Below are 22,788 nucleotides of genomic sequence, written 5' to 3' on the forward strand. Positions count from 1 at the left end.
CTTCCTCTGAAAGCTGAAAGGGGATGAGTGTTTCTAAACAGATCTTGTTTTTGATCAGTTGGGCCAAGCTGCTAGCCTGCTGCTCACCAGAGCAGCTGCATGAGAACAGAGTTGGGAACTGTCAGCATTCCCCTAGCTGGTGGTTGGATTCCAGATGGCCTGTGGCTGGGCGATATCACTCTGCACAGCACGAACTGGGAAGAGATGTACAAAAGCAAACATTCCGGTCGTAGGCTGCAGGACATCCCAGATGCTCCATGTTTATACAGTATGGCACTGGAATGTTCTGAAGACATTGAAAGATTGTTCCCCTTTTTAAAAGCGAGCCACCCTTGCTGCCATGTTCCTCACTGGTTCCACTGACGATGCTGAATTGTGGTTTGACAGGATGGCAGTAGTTCATTGACAATTCTCCCAAAGTAGTGCTTTGTGGTTTGACTTCATTGAGTATTGACAGTGAGTGCAATGGGTGGTGAGGAGAAAGAGAGCATCACCTACATATACTGGGGCGGCACAGTGGTGCAGAGGTCGAGTTGCTGCCTTACAGCGCCAGAGACCCGGGTTCGATCCTGACCACAGGTGCTGTCTGTGTGGAGTTTGTACGTTCTTCCTGTGACCACGCGGTTTCCTCCCACACTCCAAAGAGTACAGATTTGTAGGTTAATTGGCTTCGGTAAAGATTCTAAATTATCCTTAGTGTTTGCAGGATAGTACAGGATAGTTGCTGGTCAGTATGGACTCGGTGGGCCGAAGGGCCTACTTCGCACTGTTTCTCTAAACAACACAATTTCAGATGACCCTGCTAGGCGACACCATTAGATGAAACTATCTTTTTTATTTTCTTTGCCTGTTTTCCTGAACTTTCTTAAAAATGGTATGGGCCAGTAGTATTTTCCTGCAGAGATTTGATAACATTGATTTTATATTTTTATTTGCTTTAGTGGTGTTTCCCCAAGATCTTCTCGAGAAAGGACTTGCTGCCAATAATTTTGCAATGCTTGGCTTGGGGGATATCGTTATTCCAGGTATTTGTGCTTTTATTAAGAGTATCCAATTTATTTAATACTAGCTTGCAATTAAGCACATGCTCCAGACAATTGGCCTAAATGTTCAAAAGTTCAAAGCAGTGCTTTGGTTTTGATGTGACCAAACTAGCTTGCATTTTCTGCAGCAGTTCTTAACATGCATTGTTTTAAGGGTGGCGGATGTTATTCCTCTTTCACATCATTGTAAAGAGTATCACTATTGATGCAACACGGGCACAATTTCTAGCCTGATATGGGAGAGTATCGGAGGAGGGGGCTGAAAGCCACAAGTCACAGTGCATCAATTCATTGGACACACAATGCTGGAGTAACTCAGCGGGTCAGGCAGCACCTGTGGAGAAAAAGGATTTGGGTCAGACCCCTTCTTCAGACCCTCCGACCCGAAACGTCACACATCCTTTTTCTCCAGAGATGCTGCCTGACCTGCTGAGTCAGCACTTTGTCTACCTTCGTTATAAACCAGAATCTGCAGTTCCTTTCTTCACAAATTAATTGGATACTTGTTAACTTTTCATGATATGAGTATCAGTGATGTGGCCAGCATTTATTGCCCATGTATCTGAACAGATCGGCTTGCTTGGTCACTTCAAAACGATGACATTTAAAGAGTTAGCCACTTTCTGTGGGTCTGGAATTGCTATGAGGATGGTACATTTCCTCCTCTGAGGTACGTTCATGAACAGATGGGACCTTCCAATTCTCTGGTAGTTATGTGGTCGAGATACTAGAGTGCTGATGTTGTTTCTTGGTGTTTTACACCGAGTGCAGTGGGTCAAGCAGCATCTCTGGAGGAAAGAATAGGTGACATTTTGGGTCAAGACACTTCTCTGGTCTATTCATTTTCTGACCCTATGTACCTTTGGGGTGGACTGCAGACTGCTCTCCACATTGCAAGGGGGTAAAACAACACTTCCGTATACCAAAATAGATAATACTTATTTGTGTATCCAAAATTGCAATATAGCTGTGCACAATCGTGCTATGTCCAAGAGGGAATTGAGGAGAAACACCTTCACTAATAGAGTAGTTGAGATGTTGAACTCATTACCATGAAGAACAGTTAATATCAATTGTGCAATTCTGACTGAAAACAACTTTTTTCTTTTATAAACAGGCATCTTCATTGCCCTTTTGCTTCGTTTTGATGTGAGGTAAGCTGCCTGAAAATATGACCAGAGTTGTATGTGACTAAAAGATTGAACTCTGTGTGTTTTCTCCATGTCCATCTAGCGATTTTGAATAATTGATCTTATAATGTTGAAAAAGTGTAATATAGTTAAACTTTTCATATTTACTTCTTCTAGATTTTCTTGCATTGGCAGCCTTGTCTTTTCTATCACTTTTTTCCCCTCTTTAACTGAAGATATTGATAGTTTTGTGTAGTATCACATTATCTATTGTTTGCCTATGCCGTAAACATTGAGTAAAACGCATTTGCATTGTTCACGTATAATTTCACATTTGTAAGGATTACTTTCCAGTGGCTGATTTACCTTCAAACGTCATTGTACTTGCAACCGAGCATTGTCCTGATCTTGGGCTGAGACGTGTTTCAGAGCCATCCAGCCAAGATCCTAAACAGTACCTTCCCACTCTTGGTTGCTTTCTTCTTAAAGTTTGAGATAATTGTAGAGTAAACAAATACTTGAGTGCTGTGTCTGCTTTTGGTTGTCAATCTGGAGTTACATAAAATGGCAAAGATCAATGCTTAAGAAGGAACTGCAGATGCTAGAAAATCAAAGGTAGACAAAAAAAACTGGAGAATCATCGGGTGAGGCAGCATCTATGGAGCGAAGGAAATAGGCAACGTTTCAGGTCTGAAGAAGGGTTTCAAGCCGAAACATTGCCTATTTCCTTCGCTCCATAGATGCTGCCTCACCTGCTGAGTTTCTCCAGCATTTTTGTCTACCAAAGATCATGCTTATCCTTATTTAAGAAGGAACTGCAGATGCTGGAGAATCGAAGGTACACAAAAAAGCTGGAGAAACTCAGCGGGTGCAGCAGCATCTATGGAGCGAAGGACATAGGCAACGTTTCGGGCCAAGGGTTTCGGCCCGAAACGTTGCCTATTTCCATCGCTCCATAGATGCTGCTGCACCCGCTGAGTTTCTCCAGCTTTTTTGTGTACCTTCATGCTTATACTTGTTTTGACTTGCTCTTTATTTCATGTGTGGATTACCTGTTAATTGTGGAAGATGGTTGCTCTAGGTTAAAAGAGGGAATATATTCTTGGATTCCAGATGTAGCAGAGGTAGTGAGCTGTGCGAGAGTATTCTTCGGATAAGATTCACTCCCATTTAGAATAAAGTGTGCAATTTAAGGAGTATCGGCATGGCTTTGCCCACAGCAGGTCGTGTCTTACAAACTTGATCGAGTTGTTGATTTAGGTGACGATGGTGATTGATCAGGGTAGAGCAGTGGATGTTGTCTACATAGACATGGATGCTGTCTGCAGCAAAGTATTTGACAAGGTAGGCTGCTCTGGAAGGTTAGATCGCATTGGATCCAAGGAGAGATAGTTGAATGGATAGAAAATTGGTTTCATGGCAGGAAGCAGAGGGTGATGGTGGAAGGCTGTTCCTTGGATTGGAGGCCTGTGACTAGGGGTGTGCTTCGGGATTCGGTGCTGGGCCCATTACTGTTTGTCATCCATATCAATGATTTGGATGAGCAAGATTAGTAAGTTTGCAGATGATACAAAAGTGGGTGGTTTTGCAGATAGTAAAGATGGTTGTGAAAAATAACGGCAGGAACTTGATCGATTGGCCAGGTGGGCTGAGGAATGGTTGATGGAATTTAATCCAGAGAAATGTGAGGTTGCATTCTGGGAAGTCTTAACATGGGCAGGACCTACTCAGTGAAAGGTAGGGATCTGGGATCCGGGAGTGCAGGTGCATAGTTGCTTAAAAGTCGTAGGTAGATCGGTGGGTCTAAAAAGCATTTGGCACATTGGCCTTCATCAGCCAGAGTATTGAGTATAGAAGTTGGGAGGTCATGTTGCAGTTGTATAAGATGTTGGTGTGGTTGCATTTATAGTATTGTGTTCAGTTCTGGGCACCGTGTATTAGGAAAGATTATTGTCAAGCTGGAAAGGGTACAAAGAAAATTTGCAGTGATGTTGCCAGGCCTAGAGGGTCTGAGCTATAGATACAGGTTGAGTAGGCTGGGACTCTATTCCTTGGAGCGCAGGAGGATGAGGGGATGAGGACATACATTTAACATGAAGGGGAAAAGATTTAATAGGAATCTGAGGATTTAGTTTTTTCACACAAAGGGTGGTGGAATCTGTATGGAACGTGCTTGCAGAGGAGGTAGTTGATGCAGGGACTATTCCAACATTTAACAAGTTAGACAGATACATGGATAGGATGGGTTTGGAGGGATATGGACCAAATGCTGGCAGCTGGGATGTGTAGCTGGAACATGTTGGCGGGTGTGGGCATGTTGGGCCAAAGGGCCTGTTTTCACACTGTATCACTATGACTCTAGCAAGGAATTTGACACTATCCCTCATGCTGTCAATGAAGAACATTAAGATGCATGAAATTCAGTGACCTGGTAGTTTAGATTCAAAGCTGGTTTACCCATGGAAAACAAGGTAGTTTTGGCAGGGGGTCATTCTGGCTGGAGTTGGTGGCCAGTGATGTTCCCCAAGGATCTGTGCAAGTACCTCTGTGATTTGTGATGGATATAAATGACTAGGACCAAATGTAAACGGGTCAGTTTGCAACGTGACAAAATTTCTGCAGTTGGCAACTGGAGAAAGTTGTGAAAGGATACAGCATGATTTTGTCAGTTGCCGGTATGGGCAAATAAATATATGGGGAAATTATGCAGTTATTGGCAAGACCCTGAACAACATTAATGTACAGAAGGATCTTGGGATCCAAGTACATAACTCCCTGAAGGTAGTAACACTTTGTTGGAGTAGTAAAGAAAGTGAATGACATGTCTCGTTTATTAGTTAAGGTATTGAGTATACAATTTAGGAAGTTGTTGCAATTTGATAGGACTTTCAGTACAGACATTGTTGATGCTGATGGGCTGTTTCCTGTGCTAAAGATAATGGTATGATAACTGTGCTGAGATGCTTTTGGATTAAAGTTTGGACAGATAGTGTACTTCTTTCAGCTTTTTTAAATCCTGCTGTTAAAGATAATATGGTATGATATACAGATATTGCCAACGTCTCTTAAATCTTTTGTTTTTCATTTGCCATGTAGTTTGAAGAAGTAATACAATCGATACATACTTCTATGAACCAGCTTTGAAGCTTATATACTTGGTCTTGGTCTTACCATATATATAATGCACACTTTCAAGCATGCACAGGTGAGTTAACGTAGTCTTAAATCTTGATTATGCTTTGATTCATTGTTGCTCCCGGCTAGTCTTGGCACCTGTAATACAATACAATACAGTTTATTTGTCATTTGAACCTCACATGAAGTTCAAACGAAATTTGGTTTCTGCAGTCATACAAGAAAAGAACCAAAACATACACCAACACAATTTGCATTGTCACCATCCACCGGAGTCGGGTTGCAGCAGCGCGCCACCGCAGCTCTCCACGCTCCGAAGCCAGTCAGCTCCACGATGGTAGGTCCGCAGCTCCGCCGGCTCCGTGACTTGAGCTGTCGTTCCGGTTGGAGGCCGCTCCACGGTGCTAGGCCCCAACGGCAATGGAGACCCAACAGGGAAAAGGTCGGGTCCCCGTACAGGGAAGCGATCTAAATGTTTATGGGGTGATGCCGATTTGTTGAAATCATCATTCGCCCATCTGGGTTACTGAAGTGAGTGGTTCTCAGTTGTGTGAATCTGGAGACAAATATAATAATGGCGAGTTACATAACTGCATTGGCCTGGTGTACTACCCAACCAAATGCACAAAATCATATTAAATATATAACGACATCAAGAGCCAAATGTTTTTCAAAAATCATGAGAGAAAAAATCTACTGTTTACAAAAAACATGGCAACATATCTATTGAGAGTGCACCCCTTACAGGGGGTCCTAATGTCCACAGGGAATGCATGTTGGTTCAAAGAAATGATGCCATGATGGTGGTTGTATACAGAAAGCTGCAAGCTGTACTTCAGAGCCACACAGCTTGAGCATAGCTATCAGAGTATGAAATCTGCCACTCTTACTTGACGTGGCCTGTGACTTCAGACCCACAGTGATGTACTTATTTCTTAACAGTCCTCTGAAATTACCTAATTAGTATCTTTGATCAAGAGTAGTTAGGAGTGGGAAATAAATGCAGCCTGTTTTTCAAGCAAAACCTATATCCTGAACTGAATTATATATTGTGCCGTGCGGCGATTGGCTGAGCTACAGGGAGAGGTTGGGCAGGCTGAACCTTTATTTTTAGCAATGCAGGTGGCTGAGGGTCGATCTTGTAAAGGTCTATAAAATCATGAGGATAATAGATAGGGTGAATGCAGTCATTTGCTTGAGGTTGGTGAGTTTGTGTTTAAGATGAAGGGGTCAAGATTTAATACAAACCTGAGGGGCAACTTGTTCTTGCACAGGGTGGAGGGTATATGGAATGAGCTGTCAGGTGAGGTAGTTGAAGCAGGTACGATAGCAACATTTAAGAGACGTTTTGTTTAAAATGCTGATTCCCTTTTTTAATACTTTTACAAGGGTGTGGAATATATTTTGGACAGTGTAGGAAAATGTGATTGAATCATTCTGGAAATGTTAAGTGCTACAAAAATTATTTGGTGCCAATAAAGCAATATTTAGCAAAATTGTGTTGTGCCCTATTTGATTTCCTTCTTTTTAATTATCAGCCTGCTCTACTGTACTTGGTACCTGCCTGCATTGGATTACCAGTCTTTGTTGCTGTGGTTAAAGGAGAACTTACTGACATGTTCAGGTAAGAATTTGGTTTGAGCTTATAGAACTGATTATCAGCTCGGTATTAGTCATGTGTATTAGACTGAGATTTGTTACCAGGTGTACACATTCACGTTGATATTACATGCAATTATAAATTGCCCTTTCAAAAAACTACTCAACCATGAAAGGACTAGCTCCGAAAACCCAGGTTTGATCCTGACCTCTGGTGCTAACTACATGGCGTTTGCAAGTCCTCGGCATGGGTTTTTTATTGATGCTTCAGTTTATTCCAACATCCTAAAAATGTGCTGGTAGATCAGTTGGCTACTGTAAATTTCCAGTCAGAGGGGGTTAATGGCAAAATAATATTAGAGGAAGTTGTTGGGGATGTGTGGGAGAAAATCAGTTGCAAAAGTTAGCAGAGAGAAAATAGGATTGATGGGATTATTCTCTTGGGAGCCAGTATTGATCTGATGGACTGAATGGCCATATCCAATTTTGTCATGAGATCTGTGGCCTCTGCTTTCGTCCTGAGTGTGTTTCAACTGTGGTTGATCGAAGAGCTTTACTTTGGAATTAATATTGTTCATTTTTAAAAATGTTTTCAAGCTGTGCATCTGTTCCACTATGGGCCCCCGTTGTACCTGTCCCTATTAAACATTTTTTTGAACCATGTAACACCTATGAGCAAATTATGATGGTTTCAAAGGTTAATCTGGTCAGTTTAGTGAATCTTCACAGATCAGACAAAGCAGGGGTGTATTTTATATTCTGATTACTGTATCCGGTTGTCAACAGGTCTCTGGACCAGAGCCTAACTGCTGCTGTGTGGTTTATTTAAGCACTGATGACGTTTTTGAAGTTTGTTTCCTCTCGGGTAGTTCTCAAGTCAGTAATAAACTAGAAGTAGCAGTATTAGTGGCCCGTCTATATCTTTAATCTAAGTACTATGTTTTTGTGTATTTGTTTTAGGAATAGTAATTCTTTCCAATGGAAAACTACCCTTGCTTTCATCGTGTCTTTCCTGCTTTAACACTAAATGGTATCCTAACATACATAGTCACAGCACAGAAACGGGCCCCACAGCCCACCACATGCATGCCCAACCCTTTGTCCATTACCCTCACTTTGCCCACACTTGTGTCTTCGGGACCAGAGGAAGGGTCTCTACCGGAAACATCAACTGTTCATTTCCTTCCAAGTTGTTGTCTGACCTCCAGCAGTTTGTTCTTTATAGTGACCAGTGTTTGTAAAGTTGCAACATAACTTCTCCACTTTTGGATTCTGGGCCTTTTGAGCATAAGCATGCCAAATTTATTCTTCACCACTCTGTCCACTTGTCTTGACATTTTCAGTATACTGTGGACTTGGACCCTTGGGCTTCTCTGTTCATCTGCATTTTGAAGTGTTCTACTTTTGTTTCACTTCCTCAAATGCATCAGCTTGCACTTAGCAGGGTTAACTTCCACCTTCCAATGCTTGCCCAACTTTGCGTCTGACCCATATCTTGCTGTTGATTTAAACGACCTTCCACAATATCCACTGCTTATCCTCTTCAGGTTTGCTTATAAAATGTGTTGGATTTCTTCTTAATCTTGCCAAGAATATTGCTGATCCATTTTCCCCCTCATTTTCTTAAATTCTCCCTGACATACTATGTTCTTCAAGAGACTTCATCCATCCTGATTTCCTCTATATGTCAAATGATTCATTTTTACATAATCAAATCTTCAATATCCTTTGTCGCTCAAGATTCCCAATCTTTACTTTTCATTCTTGAACATGTTGGCCATGAACTCTAACTCTTAAGTTTATAATTTGTGAATTATTGCTGGATGCAAACATCTGCTCCCAATCTACTTTGAGCACATCATCACTCGTGCTGGTAAAATCAGCTGCCCCCTTCCAATTTCAAGAACATAACTTAGATCTTGAAGCAGGATACTTGAGTAGAATGAGGTGCAATGTAAAGCTAATTAAAATTGTGAAGGTACAATGGAGTTGAAGAAAGAAAGAAAAAGTTTGCTGAATTTCTGATTTCCAATTGTCACACAGCAATCACTCTACTAGAAGTACCTGTGTATGTCTAAGGAAAGCGGAATAATAGTCAATACTTCAGATCAAAGACTCGTCAGAATCCATGATTTAATTTGGCTTTTTACTGCTGTTTTCCACAGTTATATTTTTCTTATGAATAAAATCTACGTGTCTGAGACACTGGTGCTGCTTAAAAACTGGATTAGCACCATACTACTTCAGGAAAAAACTTTCTCTTGTGTGAACCTGTAGGAAAGCTACTGCCCAGAACAATTGCATAACCTATTCCCTCACATTGGCCATCCTTTCCCTGGATTAGTACCCAGTTGATCAGCTCCAAGGAAAGATCTGTCTGAATGTTCTTGGGCTGTAGAGCAGCGAACCTACCCAAATGTACGCTTAAACTTTGTTTAATTAATCCAGAGACACAGCTACAGTTAATGTGACCTCACTACAGAACTATTGCAAACACCTGAAATCCATAAAGCAGCTGTAAGACGGCAGGAAATGCACACGGGCGTGTTCTTGTTTTAGTTCCTCAAACTGGATTATGGCTGCTGCCCAAAGCCATTCTATTTTTGGTGTGTTTTGTTTGAGACCAGAATAACTGAAATCCCAGTAAAAAATTGCAGGATAGTTGGAACCTATGTAAAGGGGGATGAATGTTCAATTCATTTATAAATGGAAACTGAGTAATTTAACAGTAAATGTGGAACGTTCAGTTCTACTTTAAAAAGCTATCTGGACAAATAACCTCATCCATTGTATTTTTTGATCTCCTCAAATGCCTGTTTTTAGGTCTTGGTTATTTTGCAGGATTTGTTGGCATTGCCTATATTGTTAATTCATCTTGGCTGAGGTTCGGTCTCTGTTCTAATAGCTGGAAGGAATCTCTTAGACTACAGTGTAGGACAAATTATCTGGTGTTATGCAAGCACCTTGTTTTAGGCGTGTTTGATTTGAGTTTTTGAAATACAGTGTTTGTTTAATTTAAACTCTAATTGACACTTTTTTTTAAATCGACGTACTCAAATTTATACTTGTTCAAATGTTTAAATGTATATGTTTTCTTTGCACACTTATGAATATGCGCAGCTTTTCAGAAAAGTATCCCCGACATAAAACGTGAGGTGCCTGTATAATTTAAACATTTTCGCAAACATGTCTGCTCATTTGTTTCACTGCTATTTGACACCTAGTTGGATGCAATTGGCTGAGTAATCTTCCTCTGTTACTGCAGTGGCTGCTCCTCCAAAATAAATGAAACACGATAAGGTGTCCTCGTGCAGAAAAAAGCAAAAGCATTTCTCTTTTGACAATTAAGTTTCAGTAAGAGTCTTGAGTATGTTTTTAAAAGTTAGGTCTTTCTATTAATTTCATACCTTTAGATTATGATATTCCAAAATAGAAAACTGCAGGTTAACCTGTGACTCTTAACATTCGTTGATTAAAAAAAATTAAATAGTGTTTTGGTTGCATAACGACCTGTAAGAAAATTAGCAAAGCTACTCTATTTTCAGGATTGTTCCTTGACATGTTCAATGATTAGGCAAAGCACATGGGATACGTGGGTTTAAAGAACATCCATGCAATCTTCCGAAAGGGCTTGATAGGTGTGTGTGTGTCTCATTGCTTCTTTCAAGTTGCTTTGTCTTTTTGCTCTCTGTCACTATTACTTATTATTTTCTTTTGAGACTAGTTATTCTTGGTGTCACAATTCTTCCTCTATTATACATTTTGTGTATTTGTTTTGACATTACTTAGGAAGCAATGTATGTGAGCTTTGTAGGTGTTCTTTAACCCTTTTTATTCTGAATGTTACTGAGAAATGAGCAGTTGGCTTGTGTACAAAAGGTATCTTCCTGTAGTGATCTGAAAAAGGGACGTTGACCCTTGAGGACTACATTTGTTTCAATCTTGGTCATTTCAATGGACAAATGCGATTGTTTGTGTCTCTTGTGCTGTTTGTCATGTGTGTGTGTGTGTGTGCGTCCCTTTTGTGTTGCTTTTGTGCTGAATTTTGATGATCAAGAGACATGTAGCCTTTGTCCGAAAATAGACACAAAAAGCTGGAGTAACTCGGCAGAACCCGCTGACTTACTCCAGTTTTTTGTGTCTATCTTCGGTTTAAACCAGCATCTGCTGTTCCTTCCGACACATTTAGCCTGTAACCAAGCATGGTTCAATATATTCCATCAACATCAACCCTTGGTTCCAGGAGTTGCTAAGCAGTCGGCAGTAAGAATCTGGCGGGCTATCTTTCATCCTTGCCTAACATTGTGGGGACTATATTTCACCCTTGCCTAACCTTCACCAGAAGAGCAGCAGTTTTGGAAGGTGGAAAGAATTACTGCATTTTCTTGATCAGTTGGGCAATTGGGCTAAGGAATGGTTCATGGAGTTTAATGGCGATAAGTGTGAGGTGTTGGATTTTGGGAAGTCAAAGCCGGACGAGATCTACACAGCGAATGGCAGGGCCCTAGGGTGTTTAGAGAGCAAAGGGTTTAGCGGGATATTGGCCAAATGCAGCAAGGTGGGACTAATGCAGATCGGGCATCTTGGTCAGCATGGGCAAGTTGGGCTGAAGGGCCTGTTTCTGTGCTGTACTGCTCGGACTCTGGTTCACAACACCATCATAGGGACAATTATTTACATGTGCAGTAAATGCTAGTCTTGCCTGAGATACCCAAATTTTTAAAAACGCAAAGTCAAAAACGGGGACAATATCCACCAAGTCTGACACATCTGTGGAAAGAGAAACACAGTTAAGGTATTGGGTTGATGTACGTTAATCAGAATTGGGAAATGTTGACATTTTAAGTTGCCGAAAAATAGAGAACATGGTTGAGCAGAAACTAAATGAAATGGGTGGTGGTGATGAAGGGTTGTAAAACATATGCCTGGGTGTGGTACAAATAGGAGCTGGCTTTAAATTTGCATCATCCACTGTTGCAGCCTTGTCAGAATGTGAATGGCAACACCTTAACTGTTTGATGTAGCTTGATTCAGCATTGAAGAGCCATGCAAGTTGTAGGTTAATATAGCTTTTATATTTAATTCCTTTCTCAATGTTACTGCATTTCAATTTGGGACTCTGTGGGTGTCCTAAACTTGAAGCTTTGAAAGCTCGTGATTGCTTCCAGTGCTAATTCTAGCATCTAAGTTTGGAATGGAATTTGGTCCATCAGGTTGGTATTTGTGTTGAGATCGCTGCACTTGCACTTAATAAATTGTTTGTGCTCTTTTTCTTAATGAAGCTTCCTCTTTTGTTTTCTTCCTCCTATCCTATTCCTTTCCTCCATGTTTCTGTTGATCAGCTACGAGTCTTCAGCTGAGGTCATGCCACACACGCCGAGGCTCACCCATTTCCCCACCGTCTCGGGCTCCCCTGCTAGTCTGGCCAACTCCATGCAGCAAAAGCCCAACTCCCCCCGCCGCAGGCGGACGATCCCAAGCCCCATGTAGTCCCGCGAGAGGGCTTGTGGAGCAACAGCGGGTCAGGTATTCATGACTTCTTGCAACGCTTTGCCTGTGTCGTAACATTTCCAGCATGCTGGCACAATACGAGCTGCTTTGACTTGTGTACGCTATTTTTCCTTTGTGTCTAGTTTTCGTTTTTACTTTGCTCTTTATTTGAAGGTGGAGTTGTTAATCCATTAATTAGCAGCTTCAGATGCATGGCCTTAACATGACCCTCAGCAAGGCATGCCTGCAGTACTCTAGGTAGCAAGATGTGTGTATTAATTGCTAATCCTCTAGCATGAACCTCATGTGTCAACTGCACTGGTTTGTATTGTGGATGCGTGTGTTTTAACATCTGCTTCCAGAATGCTAGAGACAATCGTGAGAATGGAATAATGTCCACCAAACTGCTTCCATAACATTCATTATGCATGTAGCCATGAGGCTGACTTTTATGCCTCAACTACTATTGCTTCTCATCTAAGATGTTCAAGTATAGCAACACCACCTAATTCCTGAGACTTCATTCCCTGCACAGGCTAATCCAGAAAAAATTGTCACATTTTCATAATGAAATTTACTTTGCTTGGTAAGAATTACTTCTTGATCTACTTGTATATATTTAGTTGTGTTAGAGACATCTATTCAGCCAATGTGAAATATCATATGTTTGCTGAGAAGACTTCATCACTGATGACAGTTCAGGCTCCCATGAACAGGACAGAATCCCTAGCGAGGTTGGGGAAATTTAAATCACTACAACTACAGATGTTAGAAATCCAAAATAAAAACAGGATGTGTTGGAATTACTTGGCGTCTGTGAGAAGAGATAATGTTTCAGGTCAAAGACCTTTGTCAGATGCAGCTTGACCTGGGAAGGATTTGTAGCATTGTAGGATTCTTCCCTTCCCTCCCGTACCACCCCCTCCCCTACATCTTCCCATCTCCCCCTGTGTCTGCCTTCCGCAAAGACCGCTCCCTCCGCAACTCCTTTGTCAATTCTTCCCTTCCCTCCCGTACCGCCCCCTCCCCGGGCACTTTCCGTTGCAACCGCAAGAAATGCAACACCTGTCCCTTCACCTCCCCCCTCGACTCCATTCAAGGGCCCAAGCAGTTGTTCCAGGTGCGACAAAGGTTCACCTGTATCTCCTCCAACCTCATCTACTGCATCCGCTGCTCTAGATGTCAGCTGATTTACATCGGGGAGACTAAGCGGAGGTTGGGCGATCGTTTCGCCGAACACCTCCGCTCAGTCCGCAATAACCTACCTGAACTCCCGGTGGCTCAGCACTTCAACTCCCCCTCCCATTCCCAATCCGACCTCTCTGTCCTGGGTCTCCTCCATTGCCAGAGTGAGCAACACCGGAAATTGGAGGAACAGCACCTCGTATTCCGCCTAGGTTGCTTGTGTCCGGATGGCATGAACGTTGAATTCTCCCAGTTTTGCTAGCCCTTGCTGTCTCCTCCCCTTCCTTAACCCTCGAGCTGTCTCCTCCCACCCCCCCGCCCCCAGGCCCCCCCTCCTCCCTTATTCTCTCCCTCCCCCCCCCCCCCCCCCCCTCCCTCGGGCTCCTCCTCCTCCCCTTTTTCCTTCCTTCTCCCCCCCACCCCCCATCAGTCTGAAGAAGGGTTTCGGCCCGAAACGTCGCCCATTTCCTTCGCTCCATAGATGCTGCTGCACCAGCTGAGTTTCTCCAGCATTTTTGTGTACCTAAGGATTTGTAGCATTATCTGTTTTTATTTTTGCATTAGGGAAGTGTAATTGGGGGGAGAGACTAGCTAGGTTGTCTTTGGAATAAGAAATTAGGAGAAAGAATTGGCGTTTGGTGGTTGAGGCAAGGGTGATTGATGAATTTTTAAGGTTATTGAAGTGACTAAAAGTTTGTGTACAGCAAGATGCGTGAGTAAGGTTATTGTCGTGACTAAATGTTTGTGGAAAACAAAATATATATGGGTGGAAGATTGGCTAACTTAAAGGTAAGGATATATGTAGATCTCTTATTCTGAATAGTAGGATGGTATGCCACAAAGATTGGTGCTGGACTGCGACCTCCTACAATTAATAAAATGACTTGGATGAGGTTATTGAAGATGTAGGCTGAATTTGCTGAGGATACTATAAAGCGACAAATTATGAAAAACACTGGGATGGGGGTGAAATTGAGAAACTACAAAGATTATAAATGGGCATCGAATCGATAAAGATCTGAGAGATGGCGTATGATGGGATCAAAGTGAAATTATCCATGTTCAGAGGAATACAATTGAAGCAGCACTTGATCTGGTGAGATATTGCAGAGCTCCAAGGCGCATGTGGATCCAGGTGTCCTTGTGTATGATTGACTAAAGGCTGATTGCTGCAGACAGAGTAAGTAATTTTGAAAGCTAACACTTGGGGAATTTAATTCACAACTGTGGAGATTATTGCTTGTGTTTTATAGGACTTTGTTGAGACTCTATGCAGGAAAGCCAAACTCCACCCATCTCTAAGAATAGAAATTTGATTATAGGGGGTTGTGATTGGTTAATAGTAGAAAACTGTGCCTATTAGGCTAGTGCAGTCCCCCAGTAGTTAGTGCTATCTCATAATTCCAGTAGGCAGGATTCAATGCTCATCTCCAGTGTGCTCGCTGCATGTTTTCCCTGTACGTTCCCTGAGATGCTCTGGTTTCCTCCCAATTTGTAAGGTGATGCTGCTAGGGTAGTTTGTTATGGTAAATTGCTCCCGATGTAGGTAGACGGTAGATTTGATGAAGGTAGGTGACTAGAATCAGAAGATAGACATGGTGCTGGAGTATTCAGCGGGTCAGGCAGCTTCTCCGGAGGAAAAGGATGGGGTCGGGATCCTTCTTCAGGCTCAAGATGTTCACAAGGGCACCAACCGGAAACGTCATCATCCTTTTTCTCCAGAAACGCTGCCTGACCCAACTTCAACACTTTGTCTATCTTCGGTATATTTCAGCAATTCCTTTCTATACACGAGGAATGAGAAGATGCAGATTAAAGATTTTAACCAGCAGATTCAAGGGAGTGTCTTTTGTGGAGTGAAATTCAGTTGGAACACTTATGGGAGCCAAAATTATTATGGCTTTAAAAAAGGAATTTGATAAGTACTTGAGAAAATAATTTCCAAGATGCTGGGAAAGAGCAGGTAAAGGGGATTAATCAGATTCCTCTAAATACTAATGATCATAGTTTGGTGTTGAATGACCATTTGCAACATCCAAAACCGACTATTTGATGAAAGTATCTGTAACTGGTGGCACACTGGAGGAAGGCAGAAGAATGTATGACAATGTAGCAAAAAAAGATAATGCACAAAGCATATTTCGCAGCAATTATGATCTGGAGGCCAATTTGAAAAGGAATTTGATGGTTCTGCAGGAGAATGGAACCAGATGAATGGTTCTTTCAGCTGAGCTGTGATGTAGTCAATGGGACCCAGTGACCTGGAGTTGTGCCAAATTTATGCTCCTTTCAAAATTGAGAAAGGAAAATTGGAACAATGATTTGAAATTCCATCAGGAAAGACCAAGGAAATATCAAGTGTGGAACTTCCGATTCTTTCACTAATGATTTGCATCGCAACCAGGTTGCATTCTTCCTACCTCTTTCCTGGCACCAACCCTTCTTCCAAGTAAATGTTGTTAACTTTCTCTTGGAATCATTTCTTTTTTAAATTGTATAGTGCCTTTTGGCTGGGTTAATAGTCTGAAGCTAGTGTTTTGCTTTCATTAGCCTGTGCAAGCTGGCCCTCCATTTAAAGGCACAACCAGCATCTGACTGGCATCCACCATGAGAATGGACTGGCAGACCATAGTATCTACAATTCCCTGCATTCTTATCAGAGCCATATGTTTTCTGTGGACTGTGATTTGATTGCTTTAAATTTAGATGAGAAAGTACCGTGATATCTCTTCAGAGACTATACGTACACCTTCGATCAGAGAGTTATCATACCATGTTGTGGATATTATATCTGGATCTTCGTCAGCTGAGCAAGCGGGCTGAGCAATGCTTAATGCAGATAAGTGGAAGGTCTTGCATTTTAGAAAATCAAACCACGGCAGGATCTTCACAGTGTATAGCAGGGCCCTGGGGAGTGTTGTAGAGCAGAGGGCTCTAGGGCTACAGGAACATAATTCTCTAAAATTGATGTAAATAATTGGCAGGTTCCTTAACCTGTAATGATAATGGCTACCAAATCTCATGAAATGTTAAAAAAGATAGTTGGGAGTTTATTTGGAGTTAATTGTGAAATGATGTAGAGACTTCAGTATTGTTTTGAAGAATTGACAGTTAAATTGATATTGACTAGCTAACAGTTTATGGGATCAAGTGGAATGTATACTATGATATAGTTGGACTGACTTCCCCAAATGTTTTAACAAATTCTCTATTTTGTTCTTTGGAGTTAAGTTAGCTGATTGCATCCAGAGCCACAGCAGCTTTAATAGTTTATGAAATGACCCTTTATTGAAAATGCATGTATGATGTGAATGTCGAAGGAATGTAGAATTTGCTTGGCTTTGACAGTCTCGTCATTCAGAATAGCTTGCACATTTTCACTGTTCAATCTGTGGATAAATGACTATTTGAGTGAAGTTCATGCTATCTGATGTGTAACCAAACATAATAACAATGTCATCTCATCAGGAAGGAAGGGATAAAAATTGAATTTGATGCATTAATGCAGCTAAACGTAGTTCTTAATTTTAATAGACTATTGGTAGGAATATTTGGGGCTCAATACTAATCAATAGAGAATTAGCTCTTGCAAGCAGCAAGAGCAGTTCATACGTTCAGCTGTGCCTTGTAGGAAGTAGAGGATTTGACCCTTTAGACTTCAGAGATACAGCACGGAAACGGGCCCTTTGGCCTACTGAGTCCATGCCGACTAGCGATCACCCCGTACACATTAACACTATCCTACACTAGGAACAATTAACAATTTTACTGGAGCCAATTAACCTACAAACCTGCACGTCTTAGAGAATGGGAGGAAACGGGAGCACCCAGAGAAGACACACATAGTCACGGGAGAACGTACAAAATCTGTACAGGCAGCACCCGTAGTCGGGATCGAACTCTCGTCTCTGATGCTGTTCGGCAGCAACTACCGCTGCGCCACTGTGCCGCACTTGAATGAATTGGCTTTAGCTAATTAGTTTTTCACTGTACCCCAGTCATTAGCTTTTCACTGTACCCCAGTACACCTGACAATAATGAACCAAATCAAGGTTACACTTGACCACCTAATGATTGTGTAATTGCTTATCCCACTTTCGGATTTTAATGACCCCTTTCTGAGTTCACACACTTATTGCATCTGGTTCTGATAGCAGTTTTACCTCATTCAAATGTGTATTCATGCACAAATCTGAATGGTAACTAGCAGATTCTTTCTGGAGGTCTGTGAATGGCATAAAAATTAAAGCCTTGCCTTTCAGGAGTGAGGATACCCCACGATTCTGTATCCCAGAGTGATAAAGTCTGGAACTCTCCAGTTATCATTTCAAGATGGGGCCCCGTGTCAATTTAAAGTCTGAGATTTCCAACAATGTAAGGGACCGACAAAAGGAGTTTGATCTCAGATCTCATTCAATGGTTTGAAAGACTGAAGAGGGTTAATTCTGATGGATTGATTGAAAATGGTTCTGATGAGCAGGAGACCAGATATAGAATTGAGGATTATTAGCCCTGTGGATATGGTAAAGGTTTTGAAAGGGAGGATCAGGAATTTAAAGTTGGGATGTTTCAGGGACAGGATACAGAAGAATTACTCCACATCCCATTTATCTTTTTCATTGGGGTTTTTTTTGCTGCTTGAGCTATTATTTTAAATGTGACCCAGTACTGTCTTGGATTGACTTTTATATTTTGTTGATCGAGCAGTCAAGAGTTTACTGCTGTCGCTACTCATTGGTGCTCAGCAAATCTGTCTCTTGGCCATTCCTTTCCTGTGCTTGTGATACTGTTACCATTGAAATTAAAGGCTTAGATTAAGCCTTTATAGTGAGTGTTGGGCAGGTGTTTGGATTGAAAAATTTCCTTGTATCCAAGTTTATTGTAGTGGACTTTGTCCTCTTTCTCCACATGGGGTGGTGCAGTAGCACAGCGGTAGAATTCCTGCCTTGCAGCTCCCCGGAGCCAGGTTTGATCCTGATCACTGAAGCAGTCTGTACGGAGTTGATATGTTCTCCCTTTGATCGCATGAGTATCCTCCCCCACTCCACGGTGGTTAATTGGCTGGCTTCTGTAAATTGTAAATTGCCCCTAATGTGTAGGATAGTGCTAGTGTACAGGGCGATCGCTGGTCGGCATGGGCTCGCAGGTGAGATTGTCTGTGTGTACTCTAACCATTGGATGAGGTATTTTTTCAAAATTTCTTTGCAAATGCAGGCAGTGATCATCATTGATATCATGCTGCAGTTTCAATACTTGTTTGCAATATTGGCTGTTGTAATGTAGAGATGGGTAGTTTGGTAATGAAGGCAGATGCTATAACAATGTTTAAGACGCTTGGAAAAGTGCATGTATAGGAATGGTTTAGAGGGATATTGGCCAAACGCCAGCAAAGGGGACTAGTTTAGACGGGGCGTCTTGGTCTAGTTGGGCCGAAGGATCTGGTTCCCTGCTGTATGGCTACGACTCTGAGGAGGCAGCTATCTGAATCGGGGATTGTACTACATCACTGTATTTCCGACTCTGATAGTTCTGGGCAAAGAGCAGTCAGTCTTCTGTCTCCGCACTGATTTGATTACTGCTTCTTCAGAAAGCTTCAACTTTTAATATCACTTCTAACGCAGGTACGAAGAAAAGGCCGACCTTCCTGACGCAGCGACTTTGGATGAAACCAAGGACGACTTGAAGGAAACCAAGAAGGAACAGTAATGGATGTGCCACAGAGCAATCAATTAAAAAAAAAAAAAAAAAAAAAGTTTTAAACATTCCCAGATGCCTGTTCTGTGTTCATTTTGTACAAATGCCTAATTGTAATGATGTGGTTATTTGTGTCACGCATCCCTGGCTATTAATGGGGGAAAAGTATTTCATTACATCATAGCATGATGCTAGTTACTCAGTTCCGCTTGGTGTTTTCTATGAATGTGCCAATTAATTGTTTTTAAAAAGAAACCCAAGAGGTTGCACCAGTGCCTATCTGTAATCTTTTAATTTATTTTTGAATGGATTGATCAGTCTGAAGAAGGGTCTCGGCCCGAAACGTCACCCATTCCTTCTCTCCAGAGATGCTGCCCGTCCCGCTGAGTTACTCCAACATTTTGTCTATTGAAGTGATCATGACACTTGAATTCAAAGGTGGCAATATTTTTGATTTGTTTCTCAAACAAATGCAGAAACTGAATTTTTGGATCGGTATTCACCAAGTTCATGTTATAAAATTTGTATTTATTTAAAGAAATAAATACCTGTTGTTTTTTACATGCGGCTTTCAATTAAAGACTCCAGTGTCTTTTTAAAGGGGCAGGGGTTAGGATTTATTGGACAGGCTTTTTTTTAAACACTGACTATTGACAATATATACAGCTTGCAACCTTGAATGTATGCCACACATGAAACGCTGAAATTTAAGTAGTAAATAATTAAAAATTAACTGCTGTGATTTACTGAAATTTTGTATGTTCTAATTGCTGGAATTGCTTAATTTAATGGATTATTTTCTTTTCCTGCATTTGTTTGTTAAACCAAAATAATGCGAGCTACTTTATATTGGATGCACATATTTACATCCACTTAAATCCTTATGTAGTTTTTGATTTTCATTGCATTAACATTAGCTGCTTTTACTGTTATATTGCAGCACATGGCACCACCATTGTAGAGAGTGGGCATTGTGTCTTTTTCGCACCTTTTGCCGCGTCACGGAGGGACCAGTGTGATAGAACTGTTGCAATGCCCTATTTTTATTCCTTCATGTCTTTCTCTTCCACGCTCTCCCCAGTGACTGATTGTATACCCTTCCATGCCTTGCCTGAGGTGAGCTAGCAGAAGAAAACTGAGGGCATGGGTGGGGGGAGGTCCTGACAATCTTCCACCTTCCCTGGTTCGTATTACAATCCCTTTTTGGGGAGTGAAAGTGAATTTGGATCCGTTAACTCCATCTTGGAATGACGAACCAGAATGATGTAAATGACAGAGATTACCTTCTGGATAATTTGGCAGGTTTCAGATGTCGCAGTCTAGATTAATCCAGTTTAGCCAAACTATTGTGTCCCACCATTCTGAGTCTTGGTGCATATATTTTTAAGCACTTAACCAGCCTGAGGGATGGTAAATTTGTTGACACCTAACTTGAGCTGAGCACATAATAGTGCTGTGAACCAGCACTTTGGCTCTCATGTGATGTGTAAGTCTTTTTGCTTCTGCATTGTCTTGCAGTTTCTTTCCTCACAGATTTAAAATCGGCTCACCCCAGTGTTATGTTATGTGTTTAACATTTGGTTTTGCTTTTGTTAGTAAGGAGCATTGCATCTTAACTAGAGATTTAAGTGCTGAAAAGTGTGTGGTTACAATGCAAGAATAGAAACGGACAAGTTTGCAGAGTGTTAGTTTGAATAATTGAACTTCTTAACAATTATATTTTCACCCAAATTGGCATGCTGTGGTTTGGTTGTCCAAGGCATTTGGGAGTATATTTGGACAAAATTTGAATAAATAAGACTAAACCATAGGACCAGAATTGGGCCCATTGTGTCTGCTCCACCGGGCTGACCAGGTTTTTTTTTTGTCCTCATCCCAATTCTCCTGCCTTCTATTAAAATTGGATGCCCTTCCTAATCCAAAACCTATCAAACTCCACTTTAAAAATAACCAATGACTTGGCCTCCACTGCCATCTGTGGTAATGAATTCCACAGATTCACCACCTATTCTCCAGATGGATGAAGGTGGAGTAGAATAGAATCGCCTCTTAAAACGTCATCTCCAAAACCAATTAGTGAATTTTGAGACTTCATATGTCTGTTAACCCTCTATCACAACACACTCCTTCAAGAGAGGTGAATTAATCATGGCTCTGAGCACTTCCTGCCAGAATGAGAAAAGGAATTCCATTCCAGAAAGGTGACAGGAATCTGTTTAAAACAAAAATTAAGCACAACTTCTCTTTGGGTTAAAGGTATTTTTTTAAGTACAAGATATTTTAGAATGATGTTTTCAAATCTTATAGTTAGTTTTTAAGTATCCTTTAGTGATACAGCCTCTTCACCATATCCATGTCCCGGAATGCTCACTGCATACAGCTATGCTACAGCAACAGTGGCATTATCTGAAGAAGGGTCCTGACCCAAAGTGTTGCCCACAGATGCTACCTGACCCGCTGAGTACTCCAGCACTTTGTGTCAATCAGTGGCATTATCAACATTGTGGTACCACTCACTGCTGAATGTTTGTACCGATTTATCCTTTTGTTTGACTCTGCCCTCAGTTTAACTAATGGAAGATGATATGGCACTAGTGTAAAGTTTGATTGTGTGAATCTAGAGCAAATCATGCCAACTTCAACTTGCTGCTTCTGATCAGAAGGTGCCCGAGTCTGACCTTGGGTGCTCGGTCTAGTTTCTTCAGTGCTTCGCCCCCAAAACCTCTGAGCACAGTATTTGAAGCATTAAAACGTAGCTGTAGTCCTCTGATAATGTAGAAATGGTCCAGGCAGGTTAAGGAGGCTTTTCTTTTGTGTTGTAGCAGGGTGGTGTTATTTTATTGACATCTGAAACTTTTTAAAATGTGTTTGAATAAATGACTACATGTGTTGCACCTGAAGCTGTTGTGTGATGCCTATACATGCTTTTTATTCTACAGGGAGGATGTAAACTGCCTTCCCGTCTTGTTCTCAATTGGGATTAGTCTTTGCAGTGTGTTTTACATTCAGCTGTACACTATGACTTGGAGGTTCGGTACAGTTAAAACTTATTGAAATGCCTTTATTTCTGGTGGGATGGGATTTAATTTTTTTTTTACTGTGTTTGCTCCATTCGAATTCTTACATTTTGTCTTGTTCTGTCATCTCCCACCCCTCAATCTTGCTTTTTTTTTTTTCATTGTAGAAAAACAAAATGGTTCTTGTAGAAAGAGGCTGTGGTTGATTTGCAATAAACTGTGGTGTGCACCACTCTCAATAATCATTGAGCATTGCCAATGTCTCAACATTTATTCCTTGATATGCTTGGAGTTCATGGGGGGGTGAAGACAAACGCACTGCAGGCTTTATCCATTGGTTGGCCACAGCATGGACTAAAACCACAGTGAAATGTTTGAGGCTCGTGCTATATTTTGTACTTGCTGTACACACCGAGTCGTGTGAGGTTTTGTTTGATATCAATGTCTTGGGAGCGAGACCAAGATTACTAGTATTCTGACTTTTTTTTTTTAGCC

At 41.4% G+C, this 22,788-nt stretch overlaps 1 protein-coding gene across 1 annotated transcript in view; it reads left to right on the forward strand.

Annotated features, from left to right (window-relative positions):
• hm13 (histocompatibility (minor) 13) overlaps positions 1 to 22,539 on the forward strand; it is a 40,799-nt gene extending 18,260 nt beyond the window's left edge. The window contains 6 exon segments of the mRNA XM_055652227.1: positions 942 to 1,025; positions 2,161 to 2,197; positions 5,270 to 5,378; positions 6,847 to 6,932; positions 12,250 to 12,433; positions 19,204 to 22,539. Of these exon segments, the coding sequence (XP_055508202.1) occupies positions 942 to 1,025; positions 2,161 to 2,197; positions 5,270 to 5,378; positions 6,847 to 6,932; positions 12,250 to 12,397 (464 nt within the window). The 3' untranslated portion in view covers positions 12,398 to 12,433; positions 19,204 to 22,539.
• The last annotated feature ends 249 nt before the right edge of the window (positions 22,540 to 22,788 follow it).

The sequence above is a fragment of the Leucoraja erinacea genome, chromosome 21 (genome assembly GCF_028641065.1).
Source record: "Leucoraja erinacea ecotype New England chromosome 21, Leri_hhj_1, whole genome shotgun sequence".
NCBI lineage: Eukaryota > Metazoa > Chordata > Chondrichthyes > Rajiformes > Rajidae > Leucoraja > Leucoraja erinaceus.